The 26,991-nt window shown below is 36.2% G+C and overlaps 4 protein-coding genes and 1 non-coding gene across 5 annotated transcripts; 2 read left to right on the forward strand and 3 right to left on the reverse strand.

Moving 5' to 3' along the window:
- Positions 1-6,215: 6,215 nt before the first annotated feature.
- On the reverse strand, positions 6,216-9,639 carry LOC116027683 (nucleolar protein 12). The gene is made up of 6 exons (XM_031269397.1): positions 8,823-9,639; positions 8,677-8,735; positions 8,032-8,101; positions 7,809-7,934; positions 7,555-7,683; positions 6,216-6,879 (listed from the first exon to the last, which is right to left on the reverse strand). Exons 1-6 carry the CDS (start codon positions 9,543-9,545, stop codon positions 6,412-6,414), a joined length of 1,575 nt encoding a protein of 524 aa, XP_031125257.1. The 5' UTR covers positions 9,546-9,639; the 3' UTR covers positions 6,216-6,411.
- Positions 9,640-12,686: 3,047 nt separating this feature from the next.
- Positions 12,687-18,254, forward strand: LOC116027394. The gene is made up of 9 exons (XM_031268985.1): positions 12,687-13,363; positions 13,842-13,916; positions 14,000-14,513; positions 14,941-15,326; positions 15,626-15,855; positions 15,977-16,118; positions 16,523-16,821; positions 16,937-17,045; positions 17,158-18,254. The coding sequence occupies exons 1-9, from the start codon at positions 12,875-12,877 to the stop codon at positions 17,284-17,286; spliced, it is 2,373 nt and encodes a 790-aa protein (XP_031124845.1). The 5' UTR covers positions 12,687-12,874; the 3' UTR covers positions 17,287-18,254.
- A 307-nt stretch (positions 18,255-18,561) lies between these two features.
- LOC116027725 (E3 ubiquitin-protein ligase RNF14) lies at positions 18,562-23,042 on the forward strand. Its single transcript, XM_031269449.1, has 7 exons — positions 18,562-19,190; positions 19,674-19,748; positions 19,832-20,345; positions 20,788-21,173; positions 21,603-21,829; positions 21,945-22,092; positions 22,534-23,042. Exons 1-7 carry the CDS (start codon positions 18,615-18,617, stop codon positions 22,660-22,662), a joined length of 2,055 nt encoding a protein of 684 aa, XP_031125309.1. The 5' UTR covers positions 18,562-18,614; the 3' UTR covers positions 22,663-23,042.
- On the reverse strand, positions 22,932-23,029 carry LOC116028137. Its single transcript, XR_004100084.1, has one exon. It is a non-coding gene; the product is annotated as a U6 spliceosomal RNA (small nuclear RNA).
- A 511-nt stretch (positions 23,043-23,553) lies between the features above and the next one.
- LOC116027123 (syntaxin-22-like) lies at positions 23,554-26,674 on the reverse strand. The gene is made up of 7 exons (XM_031268554.1): positions 26,338-26,674; positions 25,507-25,600; positions 25,025-25,170; positions 24,803-24,877; positions 24,265-24,422; positions 24,077-24,177; positions 23,554-23,906 (listed from the first exon to the last, which is right to left on the reverse strand). Exons 1-7 carry the CDS (start codon positions 26,514-26,516, stop codon positions 23,841-23,843), a joined length of 819 nt encoding a protein of 272 aa, XP_031124414.1. The 5' UTR covers positions 26,517-26,674; the 3' UTR covers positions 23,554-23,840.
- Between the last annotated feature and the right edge of the window lie 317 nt (positions 26,675-26,991).

A 26,991-nucleotide genomic window follows, 5' to 3' on the forward strand; every position in this document is an offset into this window, starting at 1 on the left:
GTCTAGCCTTCCTAAATTCGGATAATTAGGTATAAACTTGAGAATATTATCAAAGATGCGGAAAGAGAAAGAATCCTTGAGAGCTAGTATGTAGATGATTTGGACAAATTACTAAATTTGTAGAAATATATGGTACGGAGTAATCCAATGATCTAATTGAAATATTATCATAATGTTTCTATCATTGACATAGAAGTTGGCACACCTCCAAATCCAAAGATAGGTTTAGGCTTAGTGTCGTATGCCGAGCTCAACGGGTCACCGGGTGAAGTTTAGAAGAAGAGATCAGGGATTAAGTCTCACCGGCGGCAGTGTAAGAGCAACCTCTCAAAGCGATGGGACTTCTTGCAATGCAATACTCTTACACTTTTAAAAGTAGATCTTACTTTCTCATTATCAAATTTGTATTCTTCGCTATTTTCTATATATTTCTGCAATGCTCTTTCACTTCCAAAAGTGGTCTTGCTTGCATTTTATATTATAAATGTAATAATAAAGTAATAATAAAATAACAAATAAAAACTAAAATAAAAGTCAATTGCAAGCTTGCTATTATAGCAAGCTTGCAAGTCACATAAGTTAACAAAATAAAACAAAAATAAAAATAAAAATAAAATTCACATTACCTTTCACATCATCTTGAAAGGGGTTCGATTACTTGTTGGGATGAGGATAGTCTTAGTTATTTTTTTAATATACAATGAAAGGATAAAGATAAGAAGGCTACAAAAATTTAGACATAATCACTTACACCCAAAACATTAACAAAAAATAAAATAAAATAAAATAATAAAAATTGGACATAAGTCCTCCCTACATGACGAGAATGACCAATTATTGACATAAAAGTTGACCCACCGAGGCACCGACAACAAAGTCATTATCCAAAGATAGAACTAGTTCTTTATATATATATATATATATATATATATATATATATATATATATATATATATATATATATAAAGAAAATGACAAAGATAAAAAGGCTATAAAAATTCAAGCATAACCACACTCAAAACACCAACAAAACGAATTGATCATAAGTTCTTAAGGATCTCTCAAAAGTTGATACACTTCCATAACTAAAATGATTATAGTATGTTGTCATCTAATTTGCGTAAAAATTAATCAACTTCTAATTTTTTAAAGTTCAACCCAAGCCCTCTTGTGGTTTAGCCCTCCCCCAAAGGGGATAAGTTTTGATCTCCTCTCTTAGTAGGGGAGGGGGGGGGGAGGTTGGGGGTATGAGGTTTGATATGGTGAGGTTAAACAAAAAGAATTTTGGAGTATGATAAGATTGGATGGCCAACTAGAAGCCCATACTACTTTACATATGTAGCAAAGTCAAAGGATAGTGCAAGTAATTTGGAAAGGGGATGAATCATAAACAATGCCTCAACTAAGATTCCATTATCACTATTCAACAAGATTAGGCTATTTTAAAAAAATAAAATAAAATAAAATAAAAAATCATCTCAATCTTGATAACTATTGCTGCCATATCTGCTCAACTGCTTGTCGGTGCCAATTACATAACAAATCTTATCAGAATCAAACTACGTACAGTACTCTATGACTGCCAACGAAGTACTACTATACGTACAGTACTCTATGACTGCCAACGAAGTGCATACTACACGTAAAACTATTACTTTTTTTTAATCGGTCAATCAACTGAGCTGAGCCGTAACACCGGAATAATGTTGTTACTGTATATTACATGCCCTATTCAAGATCAGATTGCATATAACTACAAGTTGAGTGAAATGGCCGGTGATGGGTGTATGTATGGTCTCAACTTGATAGAAGAGATTCTTATTCAGGAGGGAACCTAGCTTGGGTATCCCTTTGGTGGTGGGGTTGTGTTTCCACTTTCAAGCTTTTTAATCTTCTTTTGGACACAACTGTACTATAATGTTATGATATATATATATATATATATATATATATATATATATATATATATATATAATTAAGCACATGCAAATTTCAGTCCCTCACAATGGGAAAAATTATATACTGCACTCCCTATCATCATTGCATCCTTGATTGAAATGACCTGCTGGTAAATATATACCACTACTTCTTTTTAACTAGCTCTAATTATATTATAATACATAGTATTAAGTTTATATTTCATAGCTATTGTCCTCATATTACCTTTGCTTATTTCACACGAGGGAGACTTTTAGTGCCAACCAACCCAACACACCGATTGGCATGATAAAAGCATAGAGAGCGATAGGAGTTGAGGGGGGCACAAATCTAAGTAATGTCCTCATCTTTGCTTTTGTCACACTAGGAAAATAATTTTTTACCCACCGGACACCGACAATATGCACCGCTTGACATGATAAAAATAAGACGTAATAGAACGGACACTAGCTAGCTAATGTTCTCATCAATTTTGCTTTTTATCACACTAGGAAAACATTTTATGGTCATCCACCAACAATAATACACTGCACACCGCTTGTCATGATAAAAATAGATAGAGGAACAGAAGGGCACCAGCTAATACTCCCATTTTTGCCTTGGTCTCATTAAGTAATATATGATACCTCGTCTCGTATGAAAATTAGTATTATCTGTACAGTATATTATATTATTATACATTCAAACTTATAAAAATGAAACATAAAAGAAACTTGATCACACACAGTGACACAAATCCATATATAAGACGATTTGTGTCCGAAACTTAAAAATAAATTAAAACAATAAATATCAAAAAAAATTCTCCCCTATTAATTAAACAATATAATCTTCAACCTATTTGCCAAATTGATGGATATTGCAATTTAATTAAGAAGCTAAGGATCAAAGCTAGCTAGAACATGGTCCCCTTGTCCTAAATGCATGTGAATTAAACAAAACACAAGGAATGATGAGTATGTAATATAATATAAGGCATAGATACATAGTGTACTATATAATATATGCCTTATAAAGGTTGTCTTCCATTTGAGATAATGCATGTCAATTTTATACATAAAAGTCATAAAGGTCCTAGCTATATATAAAGTTAATTCCATTTGGTGTGACCTATGCTCACTTTTGGAACTAGCTACTATACATATTGCCATTTTATATCATTCTACATTCTTGAAACATATATATATATATATATATATGTTGTTTTCTTGTTCTACAATCTCTACATCCACTATTTTTTTCTTATATATATTCTAAAAAAAGATCTAAGATGGGTACAATGATAAAAGTATGAGAAATAAACGAAGGGTTAAATATCTTTTTATATTCTATAAATTTTAATATGATTTTTCCTGAAGATATCATATGATTCAATATATATATTACCTAACAATCAATTACCTAATTATATTTGTCAAATTACCTAATTCATCAATAACCTAATTTGTACTCAAAGGATCTAATTCTTAATCAAGGACTTAATTCATCAAAATACCAAATTATAATCAAAGTATACATAACTCATCAAATTTAATCTAATTCATCAAACTACATAATTCATTTTCGATATATATACCTAACTAATTAAATACCTAATTTATCAAACTAACTAATTCATCAAAATACCTATTTTCCCATATAAGTAATAAACATTTTATTCATTATTAGTATTACATTGTTCAGTATAAATATTACATTTGATCTTGATCTTGTCCGTGAGACGGTCTCACACAATTTTTGCCTTGTATGTAATCTGTGTATATTTTCTGTTATGTTCAGTTAGAAAACAAACAACATTCCCATTTTCTATTTTTATGATTATGATAAAATTAAAGGATTCTGCCTAACATTTATATTCCATGCTAAGTTCTTTAATTTGTTCACATTCCGGAATCGATTAGCGTAAAGCATTTTATTATTTTTTTGGTCAAGGCATAAAGCATCTGCTTGCTCACTTAAGAATATTAATGGAGCCCAAAAGAAATTTATGTATGTAAAGCATGATTTTCGTATCTGAACATCATTAGTTTAATTCTTGTCAACACCTTCTCACTCGAACATGTCGCATGTACATGATCTTCCTAGTATTGTTTACTTCTCAATTGTGATTTGCGAGTTGTTATGCAATAGTGAAATTTACTCAATGCACATCTTCGAGTTGTGGCAGTGGGGCCGGTTTCCCTAAATGGTCATCCAATATATTAATGGAAGCCCCAAAAGGAATGGCTGAATAAGTGAAACATATTCTCAGTTAGCTCGTATTTGAAAGTCATGGATTCTATTATTGTCAACACTCTCCCGATCGAACCTATCAGACATAGTCATTCTAGTATGATTACTTCCCTAGAGTTTGCAAACTATTATACATAAGTGGGCCAGAGCACCTTCGAGTAGTGAATGCGGATTTCCCTCTTCACTCAAAAAAAAAAATTAATTTAGGAATCACAACCCAACCTTTACATACATGTGCATAAATATAACTAAGTCTAAATTACAACTTGACATATATTTAATTTGTTATAATTGTTACGCTACTAATTATATACTAGACTAGATTGATGATCATATTACAAATATGCTATATGATAACGATAATCGTATAAAGAGGATATATTGGCATAAAAAGTTATTCCGTATTAAATAGTGTTACTAAAATATTTTATAGACAAAATCATATTCCTGCATCACAACTATTAACCATAAATTAATGTACATATCATAGTAGAAGACTAGGCCTAGCTTAGCAATGGTTTGATGCCCAATAACTAAATAATAAGCCTAGTAGCACTATTGCCCCGATCACAACTCAACTGGCCAACCACGTAAAATAAGTTCATAAATTTTACTTCGATAATAATCAAAGTGTGTAGGGTTTGATTCCTACTAAAGATGACCAAAAAGATAAGGTATGAATTTTGTTCTATACTTTCTTAATCTTTTTCAGCCTAAAGAATTAATGCTCTACCATCGGGGTTCGTCTTATAACCACGAATTTGAAATGGTAATAGAGGTGTACGGTGTCATCACACTACAATATTACATAGTAATTGGCTCTTTGTTATATGTAAGCGCACAATTATATTTATTTTTATACATAATTTACACCATCAAACCTCATGTTAAACAACCTCATACTATTGTACAAACATTATTAAAGGAGTACTCTAGAGTCAAATTATATAAACTCCTTATTTTATAGATGTAGCCACCAACTCCTTGTTCAATAATTAATATTTTTTTGTGCTCGAAGCTAGCTCTTCGCCTTACTTGATGTCACGATTGAAGGTAGTAGTGTGGTGGTTTGAATCCCACTTAAAATATGAATTTTATTAAAAAAAAAAAAAAAAAAAAAAAAAAAAAAAAAAAAAAAAAAAAAAAAAAAAAAAAAAAACCTTAAATAATGGGAGGTGTGAATTAGATAGACCCATTGTGCGTGTATAAAAACTAAGGTCTGAACGATAGATTAATTACGAGTCTAAAATCAGTTGACAAAACTAAAATCATCAACGTATAAAATAATAATAATAATTTTTTTGTCGGCAGTCTGCATTTCATGCATTGCACGATATTGTTGTACAATATCTAGTAATGCAATGATTAATCCATAGTGGGAGAGTGTTGGTAGATGTTCCTAACAAATATAAACGTGCATGCTTGAATAGAATGTGGTTTCTTATCTAACTTTTTATGATGATTGTACGGTACTCAAGCCAAATTATTAACTTTTATCATAAAAAATCTCAATGTATGGAATCATAATCGAAGTCAAGTTACTAAATCCATTACAAAAGCTAGCTTACAAGTGAAAATCTGGCCCTAATTTCGTGTGAAATCGATGTGAGAATGAGTCTAAGATGAAACATGCCTTTTACGATGCATGTATAGTATAATTCGCAACTAATATCCGAGAGTGTGCACTAAGTAAACCCATTTAAACCCGACCCTCTCTGCAAAGGACCACAAGGAGACAAACCAATCTAGATTATTCATAGCTAACTAACTCAAACCAAGAGGAGTCGAACTAATGTATTTTGGTTATTATGAGACCTCATTGCTTATATAAAAATTTTTATAACACCAATGTCAAGTGTCAACAAAATACATAGAACAAGACGACATATTGACCTTCTTAGTTTGAGTCAATTAGTTATGAACAACATAGATTGGTTTGTCTTTCTGTGATCCTTTGTTAGCTAGGTCACAAGGGGAGGTTTACTTAATGCACGCCCTCGAGTAATAATTGCGAGTTTCTCTTGCCATTTCCAACCAAAAAAAAAAAACTTAGAACAGCTTCAATATATATTGAGCACTATAAAAAGGGGATGTTTTAACAAAGAATTGAAATAAAAACAACTGGTTTTAACAAATTATCAGGCATGATACACAGAGTAACAGATCATTGTATAATCATGGAGACTTCCACATCCCTGTATGTTTTTTTCCCAGTATAGTGGTGATACAATGAAATGCCTATTAAAACTTTCTAAGCTTCTTTTTCCTACCAGCAGCACTCGAAGGAGTTCGGTTTTCCAGCTTGCGCTTGGTCCCGGCTTGTTTGGAAGAAGCTGCAGCGTTCTTCAGCGCCTTCGCCTTTCTGGCAGCGACTGCTGGTCGCTTTGTGTTCCGCTCGGTCTGCTTATTCGCCACCTGCAATCTTGACTTAGAGTTTGGCTGCTCGCTGGTTCTGGGGCGGGATTTCTTTTGAACAGACGATGACTTGGTTGCCCGCATGCCCTGGTAGGAGAGGGGCGCCTTTTCTGTTCTCTTGCCCCTGCTGCCGGGAGTTGTTGGCTCTGCTGCAAACCTCTTTGTTGGTGAGGCGTTTGTGTTCTCGTTTGAGTTCTTTCTCTTTGATGGGGTCGCGGTTGCCTTGGCATGAGAAAGCCTTAGTTCCCGATCTCGTAGGTTCAGACGCTTCTTGACAACAAGATTGACAGCTTCCTGTAAGCACATGTTTCATGTGATTAATAATGTCACCAAATAAATGTATTTTAGGTGAAAAATAGTGAAAACAATCATTCCCTAGTGTTTGTGTTACTGCTTAAGCATTATATCTGTGCAATGTTAATCTTTTTCTCGATCCCTTCTTCCTACGTTGGTAACAAAATCAAAGATGATGGTTAAAATGTCCTCCATCCACCATGATTATAAAAGTAATAAATACCATATATGCATAATTGATACTTGACAGCGGTATAAATGCATACGTTCATGTATATCAAGAAATCATAACTTTTCCCTGTTAAAACCTAAAAAACTTATGCTGATGAACCCACCCTTTGGTTCGAGAGTAGGCGAGATCACCTAAGAAAATTGAAATCGCTTCACATGCCTCAATACGATGCATCTCCATCTCTTATCGATTAGGAAAGTAACAAAATAGCATAAAAACTAGGCTTTTAGTCTCTCTGACAACAAAATTCATTTCTAAAATGTAGTCATAGACTCGTAGCAATAAAAGATCAAAAAGAGTTACGAAAATAATCAATGTTTTTGAATTCAAATGTAAGAATGTTACGAATATAAGTGTCAGAACTCAGAACAGTTCACATCATAAAGAATGGTAAGTCATGCCTTATAATAACCCTCGAAAGCGTATGGTGATGATAAACATACCTTTGTTTTGAATAGCACATAAGCAACACCTTTTCCCAGGAGTGTATTAGAATCTCTGATAACCCGAACAGCTTCCACACTTTCTTCCAGATTTTTAATACCACAGAACAACTGATAAATCTCCTCGTCCTTTAAACATGTTAACAAAATAGCTCGATCATTATAGTTGACTAAAACATCAGGCTGCCCACAAACAACTTCTAATTCACATCAATTCTTGTCAACTATAAGTATATATACGCAAGAAAACTGACCTTAACATCAAATGGCAGGTTGCCCACAAACAACGTCCTTTTATTATCATACAAGGGACCACAGTCACCCTTCATCTTCTTACGAGGAGGGCATGCCCTGTCAACTCGGATATGATTTCCTCCAACCTACACTGACAGAAATGTCAACTAACTCGGTAATTAGAAATAAAATAAGCAGCTCAATAATACTCATATCAGCAAACTATAGGGAAAACCAGCTCACCACTGTCATGTTAAGGGCCAACGAAGCATGGGCAGATTCCTCCGTTTTGAAAACAATGTATGCATGTACACTGCAATTTAGACAACGACAATTAGAGAATATATAGACAAGAAATATGACTTAAGGAAACTGATCTTAAAGCATTAACAAAATTCATCCAAATAAAACAGATTAGCAAACACGGGGAAACCCCAGCCAAGTTGGTCGGACTGTTGGCTTGATTACCACAACGTTCCAAGTTTGCCCCCGTCAAGTTGGTCAAACTGTTGGCTTGATAACCACAACGTTCCAAGTTCAACTCCCGGTGGGAGCAGTCTATTGACTTACTTGGTTCAAGCCATTCAATTATAGGCAACCTAACTACCTAAGCCTCGTGGTCCTTTGCCAGCCTAAGGTCACAAGGTGGAGTTTACAAGTGCACACCATTGAATAGTGGATGCGGGTTTTCCTCGACACCCAAAACCGATTAGCAAACACTGAAGTACCAATTCGACCACACAACAAATTTTACACATTAACTACACAGTGTGAAGGGGAGACCAATCGGACCATGTTGTCTACAAACAAGTAGTTTACTTTCAATCGGAGTAATAATTAAAATGGAAGATCATATGACAGTACAAGGATTAGTGTCCATCATCATACCCGTCAGCATTCTCATTCAGTTGCTTCTTCAGTACAGCACCCTTCCTTGGCACTTTGCTCTGAACAGGAAAATGAATTGTTAAGACAATCTCCATGAATATAATTACATAAATAAAAGAAAAAGAAAGCAACTTAATGGAGCTTACATCCGCTAGTGGAACAGACCGGATTCTAATGCTCTCAATCTCTCCGAACTTCGAGAATTCCTTGAATAATGTCTTCTTCTTGATCTTCAGCGGCAGATTCCCGACAAAGACGGTCCTCAATAGCTTGCTTTCATCGTCAAATCCTTCCTTCGACACCATCAAATCCTCAGGATTATCCATTTTCTTCCTCTTCTCCCCAACCTTTCCACTTCCAATCCCTGCATTCTCTGCCTTCTCCAATCCATATAGCTTAGCCTCGTACTCCGCTTCAACATCGTCCCTCTTTCTCTTCTTCTTATTTTTCCTCTCACTCCCGCTTTCTTTCCCGTTCACTGTAACCTCTGAATCGAGCTTCCCAGGTTCAACGCTCTTCAATTTCTTTCGTACTCCATCTTCATCTTTCTCTTCTCCTTCTTTATCGAATCGCGATCCGCCATTCTCCTCCGCCTTCTTTTTCTCCTTCTTCCTCTTCTTCAGCTCGGAATCATTAACATCAGAAGCGGCAACCGCTGACTCTAGCTCAGGTTGCTGGGCAGTGTGAGAACTGCTATTCGGTTTCCTTCGAAACGGATTGTCGTCGGAGAAGATCGATGTGGTGGCGGCATTCGCCGAGACTTCTCCAAACAGGTGTTGGAAAATGCTGGATGAATCGGGATTTGGATCAGAATTTGGGGCAACTTTTCCGCTTTCTTTGTCGTGTGGTTTCTTCGATTTCTTGGCCATTACGGATTTTTTTGGTTCGGAATTGGACAGAGAAAATCTTTGCTTTTGGCAGTGGGAATGGAGGAATAGGGGATTTGAATGTGGCTGCAATTGAACATAAACCCTAACCCGTGTGACCCGGAATTTATATTTTCACCTGGACCTCTAATTTTTCTCCTAGTTTCAATTTCACCCCAAATGATTTACATAATTGCATTTAGAACTCAAGTTTACAATTTTTATTTTTTTTGGGAGAAAGGAAGTGTTGAGCCCAAAAACAAAAACAAAGACATTAATCTCCCCGAACACAAGGCACCCCAATCATATCCCCTGGACACAGAGTTCTAGGCAGGTAAGAGAGAACAAAAGTCAAATCCAACACTGTCATTGTTCCTAGCAAGTCAATCAGTCACCTGATTTTGTTCGCAAAAAACGTGTTCAACTAAGGTTTGCACTCCTTGGATGTTTATCAAAGGGCCGCCACCCACAGACATTGAGTTGGGGTCATTAATCCAGTGCATTAACAGGGTGTTTGGTTGGAGGGAATTTAAATTCCTTTCCCACTTAATTCCCACCTAATTCCGAAGGTAACTAAATTCCTTCGTTTGGTTGGAGGGAATTGCAATTCCGCGCATTTTCATGGAATTAGAATCCCATGCCCCCCTTGGGATTTTAATTCCATGGATTTTAGGAATAAAAAAAGATACTCTTGAGACAAAATTACCCTTCTCTTTTTTAACCTAAAATTGATGTCTGACCTTCTCTTGTAGTTAATACCATGTATTATCTTGTTTTTTCATAACTTTTAAATATTTAAATTTGATATGTGTATATAACGTATTTATCTAAATTTTGAAAAGCAAAATTTTCTGTTTGTGCGCCGATCTATTCAAAATATATATGCAGAATTGTTCCAAATAGTGATGGAATGGCGTGAGTTGTGTAGATCTCTATATGCATAAATTTTGAAAGCAAATTTTGAGTTGCCTAAACTTTGAAAAGCACATTATGTACATCTTGGTTCCTGGATTAATTTTGATGTATGTTGAACTTATGAAGCTTAGCATATATTTGATGAAGTATTTGAATGAAAATTAATTACAATATATATAGTTCAAGAGATACGGTAGATGAGTGGTATTTGAATTTAATATGTTATATTTTTTTATGTACTTGTCATTTAATAATAATAATAATAATAATAACAACAACAATAACAATGGGCATTTTGGACTTTATACTACTTATTCCCTTTCAATTCCCATGTATACCAAACATTGAAATTGAAATTCCTAGTAATTTTATTCCCTCCAACCAAATACTGGAATTTAAACTCCCACTTTATTCCCACATTATTCTTTTCCCATGGAATTGTAATTCCTTTCCCACCTAATTCCTTCCCTCTAACCAAACGCCCTTTAAGTTGCTGAAATCGCTTTGAATGAAGGCCTTACGATAGCCATTATGCCATGAAATCCTAAAACCATAAAGGATCGCTTATGCCTCGGTCATGTCCACGTTACAATCCCCTATCTCTTTCTAGAAACCCAAATTTCATATGTTATCGAGTTTACAAGTCTTTATTCGATATATAATCCCTTTTTTTTTTTATCAATTGATACTTTTAATATGTTGTGTGTTGTGCCTTTTTATGTCAAAATAACACGGAATATAATTTATACTTTGTTATAAATATTTATTGTATATATGATGACCATTATCTCATATTTTCCTACTTTAATATTGTGTGTGTATATTCCACACATATATATACATACATACGCGCGCGCACACACAAATATTTTCTATTTAGATTCTAGATATTTATATAATAATAATAATGTAAATTATTTTTATAAATTTAATATTTATATTTTAAGAAATAACTTAAATAGTACTTCAAGATATAATGTAGAAGATAATAAAAATATAAAATATATAGTGGATAGATGTGCATGACAACAATAGTTAAAAAAGATAACCGAAGTTATAATTATATAACAATTTTTTTTACCAAAATATTGTATAGTACAACTATTATAGCATAATGTATATATATATATAAGTAACAGAAAAATGGAACATAAATGAATGGTATAACATCCATTCATACTTACTAGTTTTTATTTATATTATATATAAAGAAATTATCAATGAAAAGAGTTTTTGAGAGTTCTTGCATTTTTCCAGTTTCTCTCTTTCCTTTATTTTTCTCTAGAGTTAATTCCAACAATGGTCCTCCGACTATGTTGATTTTCCAAAATTAGTCACCGACTTTTAATTTGGACAATTTAGGTCCCTTGACTTTCAAATTCTTTCCAATGTTAGTCCTTTCGTCAAATTTTGGTTAAGTTGATGTCAAATTAAGGAGTAAAATTGTCCGTTCACCTCTATAGTGTATTATTACTCGTATTTCTCCTGTCCTATACGCTATATATATGAATATAATCTCATATATATGGTTTCGATTGAGACTTCGACTGAAATTATATTCATATATACAGCGTATAGGAGATGAGAAATCCGAGTAATAATACACTATAGAGGTGAACGGACAATTTTACCCCTTCATTTGATATCAACTTAACCAAAATTTGACGAAAGGACCAACATTGGAAAGAATTTGAAAGTCAAGGGACCTAAATTGTCCAAATTAAAAGTCAATGACTAATTTTGAAAAATCAACATAGTCGGAGGACCATTGCTGGAATTAACTATTTTTCTCTATTTTTTGTATTGTACAATATTGATTGAGCTAAAGAAGACTGATTTTACAACACGTTATGAGTTTTCTACTGTATTTTATTCTCTGGAAAATCATGGCATCGTATACGTATATTGATTTTCTATAGATATGACTGTATGTTCTGCCATGGTTTACTGATCCTAACATTTTCCTCCTTTGAAGTTATTCTTTATTTATTTGCTTTAATTTTACGCATTGAGCATTGATTCATTGTGTTCGAACTTGTTATTTATTCATTTGCTTTAGTTTTTACGCATTGATCATTGATTCATTGTGTTCTTAGTTGTTCTGTATTCATTTGCTTTAATTTTTACGCATTGAGCATTGATTCATTGTGTTCGAACTTATTCTGTATTCATTTGCTTTAATTTTTACGCATTGAGCATTGATTCATTGTGTTCGAACTTTAATTTTTACGCATTGAGCATTGATTCATTGTGTTCGAACTTATTCTGTATTCATTTGCTTTAATTTTTACGCATTGAGCATTGATTCATTGTGTTTTTAGTTATTACAGAGTATTATAACTGACTTACCAGCTCGAATAGCGTAACGGTTCAGCTACTGAGAAATTGTCAATCAATTGCAGCTTAAGATCTCAGCCATGTCGAACAGAAGAATCAGTCGGATTGTAGTTAAACCCGTAGATGATCCAATTCGGAATCCGTTAAGCTCTCAACCAGAGAGCTCTGGATCATCTTCTCCGGCTACTTCTCAGCTAAATCATTCGGAAGTTGTGCCAAAAGATCAACCTAGCCAGAAGAATCGCCGGAATTTCAGGAACCGGCGTGGCCGGGGGGTCAAACACCAGTTCGTGCAGAGAGTTCCGGCGCCGGCGGCGTGTTTGACGAAATGCGGAGGCGAGGAAGATCATAGAGTTGAAGGTGGAGGTGGGATTGAAGTACGAGTTCCGAGTGATTGCGGGGAAGGGACGTCGGGAACGAAGGAAAAGGAAGAGAATGGCGGCGTTGGGGTGGGAGTTGAGGGGTTTGATGATGTAGGGAGAAGACTGGAAGAGTTGCGATTGGGCGTTGAAGAGGCTGAGTTGTCTGGAGAGCAGATTAGGGTTAATGATCAAGCGCAAGAGGACGAGGTAAAATTCAATTTGTCAGTTATTAGCTTCAATATGAAAGTAAATTCAAGTATTACTTTTTTCTTTCCCTGTATGTTTTTAGTGTTTTACATTAATACCATGGTACTAAATTTTGTTCAAACTGGAAAACAAAAGAACAAGGGATACTGGGAAACTGTAAGAGCTCTCCTGTTTGATTTGTACTGGGAATAATTCGTCCAACATTCACTAATTTGCAACAATAAACAATACTGCAAACAACTCCAAACTCATTTGGTTGATGAGGAAACTCGCAGCCACTACCTAGACTCTGAGAGTACACCAGTAAGCTCAATCTTGTGAGTTGTGACCATAGAGGTAAACTAGTTTAGATCGTCTATAGCTGACTGGTTCAAACTAAAAAGGCCAAAAGGCCGCTCCAGAGAGTTGAACTTGCTATCTTCTCCCAGATGGATTTTGTGTTCATGTTTGTGGAGTGACATTCCATTGTTCTTTGCAGTTACTAGTACTGGAATCGATTTATGGTGACGACATTTTCGTTCTAGACAGACAGAATGGCTTACGAACTTTTCAGGTTTTGTAGCATCTTTAGTAATCTCTCTCTCCTCCTCCTCCTCTCAAAAGCCAAGTTCGCCAATGATCTTTTATTACTTGCAGATCCATATACACATAGAAGTTCCTAAGGAGCTTACAGTCTCTGTAAATCTAAAAACATCTGCACTTGAGACCCAGAATGATGATTCACCTGAGTTTTTGTACTCCTTCAAAGTTGAGCATCTGCCACCAATCATACTGACATGTTTATTACCTAAATCATATCCTAGTCATCTCCCTCCTCAATTCACCATCTCTGTACAATGGTTGAAGTCTGCAAAAATTTCCCATCTCTGTCACATGCTTGATTCAATTTGGAATGAACAATCAGGGCAGGAGGTAATATACCAGTGGGTAGAATGGTTGCAAAGCTCTTCTCTTTCACATCTTCAATTTGATCAAGAAATAAAGCTGAGCCCTTATAATGAGAGGGATATTGGAGATAGGCGGGCAATTTCAGAAAGTGTCTCTCCTGATATTGATGTTTCCTCGCTGAAAAGATATAATGACGAACAGCGCCATGAGAACTTCCGTAAAAACATCCATGAGTGCTGCATCTGTGCTGGTGAATTTCCTGGTAAATAAACATTTGTTTATGCTTAAACTTACGGCACTAAACTGTAAACATAATTTAAAAATCTGATTTCGCTTTGCTTTCTGTTCCTAAAAGAAGTGATGATCAATTGTGACTCGTCTTCTAGTTTATGCTTCTTTTATACCATCATATGAATTGCCCAAAAATGATTGTGAAGTTGCTTGAGGAACATACTAAAAGTCACAAATACTTCAATTCTTCATATATATTATTTTATTTTCTCTAGTCATCCTTTTATTCTCTCATGGTAAGGTTCTACTCCATTCAGAGAACAAATGCATGCATTTAAAGGTTTTTGTTTGTTTGTTTCAAAATGAAAGTATTGAAAGTTTATATACTTTAATAGTCACTTATCCAATAGCAATTGATTATTGTCTTGTTTACATTAATGTATTTTTTTTTTAATCAGGGACTTATTTTGCTAGACTGCCGTGCCAGCACTTCTTCTGCTTGAACTGCATGAGAACTTTTTCAAACATGCATGTTAAAGAAGGTACCGTAACTAAGCTTCAGTGTCCTAATCCAAAATGTGGAGGCATGATACCACCAGGTTTGCTGAGACGATTACTTGGTGAAGAGGAGTTTGAACACTGGGAAAGCTTGATGTTGCAGAAAGCATTGGAATCAATGTCCGATGTATGCTATTGCCCTAGATGTGAAACAATATGCATAAAGGATGAAGACAATCACGCACTATGCCCAAAATGCTACTTCAGCTTCTGTACACTTTGTAGGGACAAGCGCCATGTTGGAGTTGAGTGTATGACACCAGAAATGAAACTTCGTATTTTGCAGGTATGGTTCTTGCTCTTCAATGCTTTAATTTTATTTCATTCAGTACTCTAGTTCCAAAATGAGGGTCCTTGTCTTGAAAGCAAATGCAGATTCTAAGCAATGGTGGTTGCTTTTTCGCAGAGCTTAATTTATGATTCTCGACTTATATTTCTCATCTTTCACAAACTTTTCAACTCTGTGGCTGCAATGAACCTGACGAAAAAAAAAAAAGAAGAGCCACTTGGGTTCCCAACCCTTGCATATTTGGGCAGTTTCATGTATTGTAAATGATCTGCTCTACCGTTGCTTTGTTGAACCAGGAGCGACAATATTCATCTAACCTCAATGACGACCAAAGATACCATGAGCGTGAATTGATCAATGAACTTCTTAGTGTAAAGGAAATTCACCGTTCTGCAAAGCAATGCCCTTCTTGTATGATGGCTATCTCCCGGACTGAAGGCTGCAACAAAGTCGTATGCAACAATTGCGGGCAATGTTTCTGCTATCGTTGTAATAAAGCTATTGATGAGTATGGCTGCGACTGCAGGTTAGTAGTGATATAGTGCCCTTAGTTTCAAATACTAGCTTTTCCACATATCTGATCACTAGAACCCCGCGATGTTATCTTAATACATAATTCATGAGTTTTTTTTTCTCTCTTTTTCAAGGGATGGGCAGTCCGAACTTTTCCCACAAGAGGAAATGCAGAATTGTGAGGAGGGCATTAATGATAGTCAAGTGGTTGGCCAAATGCAAGCTGAACTCTTTGATGACAACAGCCCTAATTGTTTCTATTGTGGTCAAATAAAGGTGAGGGTATCTTTCTTTTCATGTCTTTTTTTAATATCCGTTTAGCTAATCAGATTTGACCCAAGTTACATCTAACTTAAGCTCAAAGGTTGGCTCTTATTCGGGGTAAGGTATAACCAAAGCGCTTTAACATTTTGCACACGTACTGTGGGCAACTCAGTTGGTCACAGAGGTGAAGTTTGAAAAAAAGGACAGTGTGGGAGCAACCTCTCAAAGTGAGAGGGCTCTTTGTGCCCAATAAACAAAGGTCCAGCCTCTGTGTTCAACTGAGTTACCATGATTTACATCCTCCTGATGCTCTGATGGGAGGAGCTTTGCCTCTTGGGTTTCCAAGCCTTGCATATTTGGGAAGTTTCATGTGTTTGTTGTAAATGATCTGCTCTACCTTTGCTTTGTTGAACCAGGAGCAACAAAATTCTTCTCAACTCGAAGACTACCAAAGACACCGTGAGCATGATGAATCCTTTGATTTGTTGAACCAGGAGCAACAAAATTCTTCATCTGAACTCAAAGACAACAAAACACACCCCAGTGAGCTTGAATTGACCCTTGAACTTCTTAGTTTAGAGGAAATCAACCGTTCTGCAAAGCAATGCCCTTCTTGTAAGATGGCAATCACCCGCATTGATGGCTGCCACCGAGTGATCTGCACCAATTGCCAGCAGCTTTTCTGCTATGAGTGTAATAACACTCTCGAGTTTGGGTTAGTGATATAGTGCTCTTAGTTTCAAATACTAGCTTTTCCACATATCTGATCACTAGAACCACACGGTGTTATCTTAATACATAATTCATGAGCTTTTTTTCTCTTTTGCAAGTTACGATGACCATCATGAAATCCATGGATTCATTATTGTCGGCCGCTCGGCCTATTATTCGGGCAGTTCGGCCCATCCTTGTCCCAAATGTGGTGAAATAAACGAAAAGGTGAGGATATCTTTCTTTTCACATGTCTTTTTTTCAATCCCTTGTCAAACTCAAACTCAGAGGGGTTACTCTCTTCTATTGACAAGAAAGATGCTTCCCATTTCATTGACAGGATTTGGATGACAATCACATATTCTGCAGTGCATGCAAAAACCATCACTGTTACCTGTGCAGAATGATGGTGAAGATACGCTCCCAACATTTTCATCCCAAAGGCCGCTGCAAACGACGCACGTACTAGCTGATGGATAGCTAGCTTTAGGGCCGCGCAGAATCCGAGAAACCCGACCAAATCGCCTGTTTCTAAACCCGGTAAATCGTCGTATCCTTGAGGCCAAATCCGACATGAGTAATCTGACCCGTTAGCATATTGAAGGCGGGTCATGATAATCGGGTTGAGGGTTTTAAATACCCCCGACCCACCCGAATATCCGATGTATATATAGGGATTATGTGTATGTATATTATACGACGTCGTTTAGGCCTAGTATATATAATATGTAAGCAAAGAGGAAACGACCCTACTCCCTTGTGACATAAAGGTGAAATCGCCTACGCTCCGGGCTGACAATTTGTGAATGGGTTTATGTATATGTATATTATACGACGTCGTTTAGGCTTAGTATATATAATATGTAAGCAAAGAGGAAACGACCCTACTCCCTTGTGACATAAAGGTGAAATTGCCCACGCTCCGGCTCGACAATTTGTGAATGGGTAAATCATACATAGTGACTCAACTTGTTAAGCTGAGTTATCTGCACCAATCACCAAAAACGCGGTGGTAATTTTGTCGACCATGTATGTTTTGGTGGTGCGGATGGATGGTGGCTTATAAGTGCTCTATGATGCATTATGGAATGTTTTGTGGTGTACCACCGAGGGCCTGACAATCAATCAATAGGAAAACATGCAGTGATTTTTATTTTTATTTTATTTTATGCATTATGCATATTTCAGTGGTGTATTAAGTGCTAGTGTGTGGTGCATTAGTGTGTACTATATAGCGCACCACAAAAAAAAATGTTATGGATTTAGTAGGCCCGTTGATTAGTATTGTTAGACCAACGGTTCCAAGGCAAAATGCCCTTACATATAGTAGCATAATCAGTAGTAAAAATTTTACTTCTAATTAGTGCGAAGTATTATATTTTTTAATATATGTATTATTCATCCGATCTTATTTGATTCATCTTACAATCTTACAAATAAATATTCGTGAGACACTGTTACACTTGTGTGACCCAAATTTTTTTTTAATTAATACAAGTATATTGTTGATTACGACTATGTCTACGTCTCATGTAATTTTAATGTAAAAATTATAGTACGAATAGAAATTGTATTAAAAAGTGTATTACTATAACCCAATGGGGTAGCTCAAGTGGCAAGTGAGCTCTCAAGTGAGGATTCCCCTTGGGCCAGTACGAATAATAATTTTATTACCAAATGTTTTTATTAATTTATTAATAGTATAGATTAACCGACTTACCGGTTGGAAGATATACGTATACCTAATGGTTCTGCAGCTTGGAATTTCTCAATCAATTGCAGCTTAAGCTGTCAGCCATGTCGAACAGGAGACGACAGAATAATTATCAGAAGAAGAAAGACGATGGCAATCCGATTGTTGTTAAACCCGAAGATGATCCAATCCGGAATCCGTTAACCCCTCAACCAGAGAGCTCTGGATCATCGTATCCCGCTAATTCTCAGCTAAACCATCCGGAAGTTGTGCCAAAAGATCAATCTAGCCAGAAGAATCGCCGGAATTCCCGGAACCGGCGTGGCCGGGGTATCAAACAACAGTTCGTGCAGAAAGTTCCGGCGCCGGCGGCGTGTTTGACTAAATGCGGAGGCGAAGAAGATCCTGGAGTTCCGGCGCCGGCGACGTGTTTGACTAAATGCGGAGGCGAAGAAGATCCTGGAGTTGAGGGTGGAGGTGCGATTGAAGTAGGAGTTCGGAGTGATTGCGGGGAAGGGACGTCGGGAACGAAGGAAAAGGAAGAGAATGGCGGCGTTGGGGTGGGAGTTGAGGGGTTTGATGATGTAGGGAGAAGACTGGAAGAGTTGCGATTGGGCGTTGAAGAGGCTGAGTTGTCTGGAGAGCAGATTAGGGTTAATGATCAAGCGCAAGAGGACGAGGTAAAATTCAATTTGTCAGTTATTAGCTTCAATATGAAAGTAAATTCAAGTATTACTTTTTTCTTTCCCTGTATGTTTTTAGTGTTTTACATTAATACCATGGTACTAAATTTTGTTCAAACTGGAAAACAAAAGAACAAGGGATACTGGGAAACTGTAAGAGCTCCCCTGTTTGATTTGTACTGGGAATAATTCGTCCAACATTCATTTATTTGCAACAATAAACAATACTGCAAACAACTCCAAACTCATTTGGTTGATGAGGAAACTCACAGCCACTACCTGAAACTCTGAGAGTACACCAGTAAGCTCAATTTTGTGAGTTGTGACCCTAGAGGTAAACTAGTTTAGATCGTCTATAGCTAGCTGACTGGTTCAAACTAAAAAGGCCAAAAGGCCGCTCCAGAGAGTTGAACTTGCTATCTTCTCCCAGATGGATTTTGTGTTCATGATTGTGGAGTGACATTCCATTGTTCTTTGCAGTTACTAGTACTGGAATCCATTTATGGTGACGACATTTTCGTTCTAGACAGACAGAATGGCTTACGAACTTTTCAGGTTTTGTAGCATCTTTAGTAATCTCTCTCTCCTCCTCCTCCTCTCAAAAGCCAAGTTCGCCAATGATCTTTTATTACTTGCAGATCCATATACACATAGAAGTTCCTAAGGAGCTTACAGTCTCTGTAAATCTAAAAACATCTGCACTTGAGACCCAGAATGATGATTCACCTGAGTTTTTGTACTCCTTCAAAGTTGAGCATCTGCCACCAATCATACTGACATGTTTATTACCTAAATCATATCCTAGTCATCTCCCTCCTCAATTCACCATCTCTGTACAATGGTTGAAGTCTGCAAAAATTTCCCATCTCTGTCACATGCTTGATTCAATTTGGAATGAACAATCAGGGCAGGAGGTAATATACCAGTGGGTAGACTGGTTGCAAAGCTCTTCTCTTTCACATCTTCAATTTGATCAAGAAATAAAGCTGAGCCCTTATAATGAGAGGGATATTGGAGATAGGCGGGCAATTTCAGGAAGTGTCTCTCCTGATATTGATATTTCCTCGCTGAAAAGATATAATGACGAACAGCGCCATGAGAACTTTCGTAAAAACATCCATGAGTGCTGCATCTGTGCTGGTGAATTTCCTGGTAAATAAACATTCGTTTATGCTTTAACTTATGGCAGGAAACTGTAAACATAATTTGAAAATCCTGATTTCGCTTCTCTTTCTGTTCCCAAAAGAAGTGATGATCAATTGTGACTTGTCTTCTAGTTTATGCTTCTTTTTTACCATCATATGAATTGCCCAGGAATGATTGTGAAGTTGTTTGAAGAGCATACTAAAATTCACCATCATGTGATTTGTTCAATACTGCAATTCTTCATTTTTATTTTCTCTAGTAGTCCTTTTATTCTCTCATGGTAATGTTCTACTCCATTCAGAGAACAAATGCATGCATTTAAAGGTTTTTGTTTGTTTGTTTTAAAATGAAAGTATTGAAAGTTTATATACTTTAATGGTCACTTTTCCAATAATAATTTATTATTATCTTGTTCACATTATTGTATTTTTGTATATTTTTTTATCAGGGACTGATTTTGCTAGACTGCCGTGCCAGCACTTCTTCTGCTTGAACTGCATGAGAACTTTTTCAAACATGCATGTAAAAGAAGGTACAGTAACTAAGCTTCAGTGTCCTAGTCCAAAATGTGGAAGCATGATACCACCAGGTTTGCTGAAACGATTACTTGGTGAAGAGGAGTTTGAACACTGGGAAAGCTTGATGTTGCAGAAAACATTGGAATCAATGTCCGATGTATGCTATTGCCCTAGATGTGAAACAATATGCATAGAGGATGAAGACAATCACGCACTATGCGCAAAATGCTACTTCAGCTTCTGTACACTTTGTAGGGACAAGCGCCATGTTGGAGTTGAGTGTATGACACCAGAAATGAAACTTCGTATTTTGCAGGTATGGTTCTTGCTCTTCAATGTTTTTATTTTATTTCATTCAGTACTCTAGTTCCAAAATGAGGGTCCTTGTATTGAAAGCAAATGCAAATTCTAAGCAAAACTAATGCATCTATTTGCTTTTTCTGATGAACACTTGAGGTGGCAGTAGTCTTTGTGGATGTACATTGCTTTGGCCCTCTAATTTCCCTGAGATTAATCTATTTGTACAAAGAAGTTTCTTTATCTTCCTTGCGTGCAACAGTATATGGTGGTTGCTTTTTCACCAAGCTTAATTTTTTATTCTGACTTCTATTTCTCATCTTTCACAAACTTTTCAACTCTCTTGTTGCAATGAGCCACTTGGGTTCCCAACCCTTGCATATTTGGGCAGTTTCATCACTTTCATGTATTGTAAATGATCTGCTCTACCTTTGTTTTGTTGAACCAGGAGCGACAAAATTCATCTCAACTCAAAGACGGCCAAAGACAACGTGAGAATGAATTGATCAATGAACTTCTTAGTGTAAAGGAAATCAACCGTTCTGCAAAGCAATGCCCTTCTTGTAAGATGGCCATCTCCCGGACTGAAGGCTGCAACAAAATGGTATGCAACAATTGCGGGCAGTATTTCTGCTATCGTTGTAATAAAGCTATTGATGGATATGACCACTTCAGGTTAGTGACCTAGTGCTCTTATTTTCAAATACTAGCTTTTCCACATATCTGATCACTAGAACCACACGGTGTTTCTTAATACATACTTCATCAATTTTTTTTTCTCTTTTTCAAGGGATGGGCAGTGCGAACTTTTCCCGCAAGAGGAAATTCAGAGGTGGGAGGAGCGCATTAATGCTCGTCAAGTGGTTGGCCAAATACAAGCTGAACTCTTTGCTGATCGCGGCCATTCTTGTCCCAATTGTGGTCAAATAAATGCAAAGGTGAGGATATCTTTCTTTTCGTATGTCGTTTTTTTAATATCGGTTTAGCTATCAGATTTGACCAGAGTTACATCTAACTTAAGTTCAAAGCTTGGCTCTTATTCAGGGTAAGGTTTAACCAAAGCTCTTTAACATTTGCATACATAGAAAAGCATAGCCGACCCTCCAACTTTGCAGTTGCATTATGAGTCCGTTTAACTACCAACTACCCCGAGTTGCCGCCTTTCAGTACTCCAAAAACACCTCCTATCCTTTCTGCATCCATCTATCTTTTTCGGAATTACTCATCATCTTCAAAGACCAATATAAACAACAAGAAATTATCGCCTTTCCTGGCCAAAAATTCCCCCAGTTGTTCATTGTAGAAGTAATCCACTAATCCCTTATCAAACTGAGAGGGGTTACTCTCGATTAACAAGAAGCTTCCCATTTCATTGACAGGTTGGGAATAACAATCACATATTCTGCTGGGCATGCCAAAATCATTACTGTTACCTGTGCAGAAAGATGGTGAAGCGAAGCTCCCAACATTTTGGTCCCAAAGGCTGCAAACAACACACTGTTGGATAGCTTTCAATGCTATTTTTGCTCTCATTTTTTTTAAGGCTGACTGGTGAAGAACCTCTTGCCTTTACATGTTTCATAGCAGATTCTTGATTGCAGGATCTGATCAAATTCAAGTTTCTATACCAACTGTTCCGGCAGATGTTGTAAAATGATGCATGAGTGCTGTAGCTGTTACAACCCTCTTCCTTGTTTTTTTTTTTTCTTTTTTCTTTTTTGGGTTTATGAAATTGGTTTTATAGCCTATTTTTGTTTGCTTAGAAGGGTTATTTGGACAATAATGGATATATTTCTTGATTTTTGTGTCATTCTTATGGATATGCGATACTAATTTTCTCTGTATCGTTCTAATTTTATTGAAAGTCCTAATGAAAATGTTTCAAGTATGAGAATAGTAAAGTCGCATTGTATGAAAGTCTTAATGAAAATGTTTCGAGTATGAGGATAGTAAAGTTAAAATTTACAATGTATATTCAACACACTAAATAATACGGAGTATACTTTAAGTATATTAAAATGTACTTTCACACAACACTATCATGGTCTACACAATAATTTGTCAAGGAAGTTCAACTCTATGTGAAAGAAATTTATTGACTTTTTTCAATTTGAACCAATTAGCTATATATAATTTAAACTAATTTATCTTGTGATTTTTGACAGGATAAAGTTACAAAATTGATTTTACTTAGAGCACATTTTAAAATACAAAATTGATTTTACTTAGAGCACATTTTAAAATACTAATTGTAGGTTTTTTATAAATCAAAAAATTTAGTTCTGTTTTTTAAAGGATGAAAATATAGTTTGTGCATTCATCCTCTCTCTCTCTCTCTCTCTCTCTCTAGTTTTTACCTGTAATGCAAAGCATAAAGGGCTGTGTAAAAAAACAAAGAGTGACAAAGAAACGAACAAACAAATCTCATATTTAGTCAAGTGTAGATAAAGAAATCTACATTTTATTGAGAGACTTTGCCAGTACGTGGCAAAAAAAAAACCCCATGGAATCACAAACCAAAGAATTTACAAATGAACAGCCACTCTAAAAAATGAACAAAGTAGTAAAATCAGGTCACCACATTTCTTGAATTTTTCCCAAAATTGCCAAAACTGCATTCTGCCTCCATTGCTGAGCAGAGTTCCAAGGTTTTTATTCGACTGTCTCGACTCTCGAGGCCGAGTGTTCATGCTGCAAGTACTATGATCACGATGATGAGGATAACAGCGAATATCACCAGGAGTAGGCACATCTGAAGAAAGGAGGTTCGGAGTATATACATAATAAGCTCAAAACGAAAATTACAACTTACAAGTCTTCTAATACTCATCTTCCATGATGGCATGAGAACCTTACTTGCTATTGTTATTATGGACAACAAATTAATTTAGACATTAGAAGTTAGAACTAAACGAAGCCTACCAGGGAGGAATTTGATCGTTGTGACTTTGCAGCTTTGGAAAGTTGGGATTTTGCTTGGGCAGTTGCAGCGTGAGAGTTCTCAATATTTGTATCAATATCAACTGAAAGTACAATTACACCATAGTCAGTAAAACGCAGCTTGTCATGCACATCCAAATTCCAAACAATGAAAAATGAATGAGATTTACCGATCATGGCTCCTTGGTCGTGAACTAGTACAGCAAGATCCTTGAAAATTTCGCTTACTTCACCAATCTGTTCCTGAATTTCTTGTATCCCTTGATCTCTCTCCTCTATGATAGCCTCGTTAAAGGCAATCTCATTGTCCAAAAGCACTACCTCTTGTCTGGAGTAAAGGCACATGGATCGGGAGAAAATTAAAAACTCCGAAATTGAATGGCATTGAAACTGACAATAATTGAATTTAATGAGCCTGCAAGCAGGGTGATACTCTATTCTACTCCGATTCTAATTTCTAAATGAAACATAATAGGTAATACTTTATGCTGACCTGAAAATTGGAGTAAATTATGCTTTAGCCTTCATATTTTCTAATAGATAGCTACATATGAATTCATCTTAACATCTATTAGATGTATGCATACATTGCCACAAGCACGGGAGCAGTTGTAAGAAACATCAGAACAGCGAATCTTCTTTCATATGACGGGATGTCGGGAAAGCACTAATGCATAAGAAGAGAGGAATTTGGATTCTTGAACTAACCTCTTAGATTCCACGAGGAGAGCTTGCTGCTCAGAAATCCGATCTGCACTAGCATCTATCTCAGTAGACGTGTAACTGCTCATCAGAATACAATCAAAGTCAGAGATGAGCAGCAAAAGAAAGCTCAAAAAAAGTTTTAAAAATTTTAATTAGCACATGGTGGAAGAAATGACATTCAAATTCATCTTCATTGGAAAGAACCATCTGTGCCAAAAGCATTACCTGGAAGAAACAACAGTTTGAGGAGGAGGAGCAATAGGTTTATACGCTGTTTCCTTCTCAGCGGCAAGCCTCTGTGCCTTTTGAAACACGTTCAAAATGGCTTGAAAATCTTTAGCAAGTTTGGCATCTGAAATTTTCTTGTTAGCCTGAAAGCACCCAAAAAAAAGAGAGTTTTGAATCCAAACTAAGGAAAAATGATAAGGGAAAGAGAAAGGAGAATCCTAGAAAACAATACAACTCTCTAACTAATCACAGAATAAAAAGTTTTTCGTTGGAACTTTTGGAAGCACATTTTCGACAATTCTCCTCTTGCCCTTTCAGATTACATGCATTACAGGCAGCCTCCCGAAATTCATGCAATGGTTGAACCAGTGAATAACATGTTAATGTGTAAACATAAATGCAACTCAGCAAGGCTTAATTTCACAATGACAATGAATGCATAGGAAGAACAGGAACATTGAATAGGAGAGAGCTCTTACACTGATCCCGGCACCATGATCTGTTTCACTTGCTACCTTTAACTTGGAAGCCGTATCTTTCACCAAATGTCCAATCTCCACTCTTGTCTTGTGCCTGCACTTGAGCAAAAAAGTCAAAGGGGGTGTTTGGTAAATAGTTGTTAGCTTATTGGATTAGTAGGTTTGATTAGTCAATACTCAATAGTATTAGCTTGATTGTAAAAAAATGTTTGGTAAATTAGTTGTTAGCCTATAGCTGATTATATACAACTTTCTCAAAAAAACTAATAGAAAAAACTGTTTTGAGAAACTTTTTGAATTTTAGCCTTTTAAACTTATAAGTTGTTAAAAAAAACTAATTAACCATGTTAACCAAGTCAAACAACTAATAATGGTCAAACAAGCCAATTTTGGATGATACCCTTATTTTACCAAACAGGGCCAAAAAGTATTATCATCAAAAGCACAAATCACCAGGATGAGATTGCGTTGAAATCACCACGATCAATTCTCCAAAATTTCATTCTTATTCTCTGTTTTCGAGTTTTCGAATTGGAGAAATATACAATAAAATGTTTTCCTTTTTCCAATTTTCTATTTCTCCATAAAAACAGAGAAATTTATCCCGTTAGGATAGTAAACGATCCTACACTCTAACTTTCTCATAAGAACCATGAAACATGTTCCCCAGACTCCGCAGACACGATCACTGGAAAGATTAGATTCAAAACCACACAAATTTAGCAAATTTCAAGCATGAATCACCTGAATAAGATCCCTACGCCAAAACCAAAAAAAAAAAAAAAAACAAAACAAAACAAAAAAAAAAAGCTGAATTGTGAGAGAACTAACAATTTATCGCGTAGCTCTGAGGTGTCCTTAGCCGTCCCCAGGGAATTGATGAGCATCTGGAATCTGGAGACGGCAGTGTTGATCTGGAAAACCTGAGCCTGGAGCGGGTCCTGTTTCACACTCACGTATCCACGCCGCGGCCCGGCCGCCCGACCCGATTCGAGATCCTGAAAGCTCATCTCTGATTCTCTTCTCTTCTTCTTCTTTTCCCCTCTGAATTAATCCTCCAAAAATCAAAATTCCGGCCAAAATTGGGTAGAGGACGGTGGCGGTGGGGCGGTGGACGGTGGTGAGTTGGTGACAATAGACTATAAATTTCTGACTGTAATGCAACAGAAACAATCCGAAAATTTAACTTTTTTTATATGGACATCATATTAAAAAGTTCCAAGTAAAATTTTATATTAAATATGAGTTAAAATGACTTAATTCTATTTTGTTGGATTTTGGATCCGAAAATACTACTTATACTCTCAAATTCTAGTCTTAGGGTCACACTTGTGTGGGACCGTCTCACGGATCCTTATTCGTGAGACGGGTCGAGTCGGGTCAAAGCACCATGCAAATGTCATACTTATATGTGCAAATATTATACTTATATGCTCAAATATAACACTAATCAAAAATACAGTTTTTGTTACTTATAAGAGAAAA

This window comes from Ipomoea triloba, chromosome 8 (genome assembly GCF_003576645.1).
Source record: "Ipomoea triloba cultivar NCNSP0323 chromosome 8, ASM357664v1".
Taxonomy (NCBI): Eukaryota; Viridiplantae; Streptophyta; class Magnoliopsida; order Solanales; family Convolvulaceae; genus Ipomoea; species Ipomoea triloba.

Excerpts from the sequence above, each read along its gene's own strand:
- LOC116027725 (XM_031269449.1), top strand. The coding sequence starts at position 18,615 with ATGTCGAACAGGAGACGACAGAATAATTATCAGAAGAAGAAAGACGAT. Across the intron at positions 19,191-19,673 it reads ATCAAGCGCAAGAGGACGAG|TTACTAGTACTGGAATCCAT; the intron begins GTAAAATTCAAT and ends TGTTCTTTGCAG. Across the intron at positions 21,830-21,944 it reads GATGGATATGACCACTTCAG|GGATGGGCAGTGCGAACTTT; the intron begins GTTAGTGACCTA and ends CTCTTTTTCAAG.
- LOC116027683 (XM_031269397.1), bottom strand. The coding sequence starts at position 9,545 with ATGGCCAAGAAATCGAAGAAACCACACGACAAAGAAAGCGGAAAAGTT. Across the intron at positions 8,736-8,822 it reads GGTCTGTTCCACTAGCGGAT|AGCAAAGTGCCAAGGAAGGG; the intron begins GTAAGCTCCATT and ends TTTCCTGTTCAG. Across the intron at positions 7,684-7,808 it reads ACCTGCCATTTGATGTTAAG|GACGAGGAGATTTATCAGTT; the intron begins GTCAGTTTTCTT and ends ACATGTTTAAAG.
- LOC116027394 (XM_031268985.1), top strand. The coding sequence starts at position 12,875 with ATGTCGAACAGAAGAATCAGTCGGATTGTAGTTAAACCCGTAGATGAT. Across the intron at positions 13,364-13,841 it reads ATCAAGCGCAAGAGGACGAG|TTACTAGTACTGGAATCGAT; the intron begins GTAAAATTCAAT and ends TGTTCTTTGCAG. Across the intron at positions 15,327-15,625 it reads TGAAACTTCGTATTTTGCAG|GAGCGACAATATTCATCTAA; the intron begins GTATGGTTCTTG and ends TTGTTGAACCAG.
- LOC116027123 (XM_031268554.1), bottom strand. The coding sequence starts at position 26,516 with ATGAGCTTTCAGGATCTCGAATCGGGTCGGGCGGCCGGGCCGCGGCGT. Across the intron at positions 24,423-24,802 it reads CTCCTCGTGGAATCTAAGAG|ACAAGAGGTAGTGCTTTTGG; the intron begins GTTAGTTCAAGA and ends CCTTTACTCCAG. Across the intron at positions 24,178-24,264 it reads CGACCAAGGAGCCATGATCG|TTGATATTGATACAAATATT; the intron begins GTAAATCTCATT and ends TTGTACTTTCAG.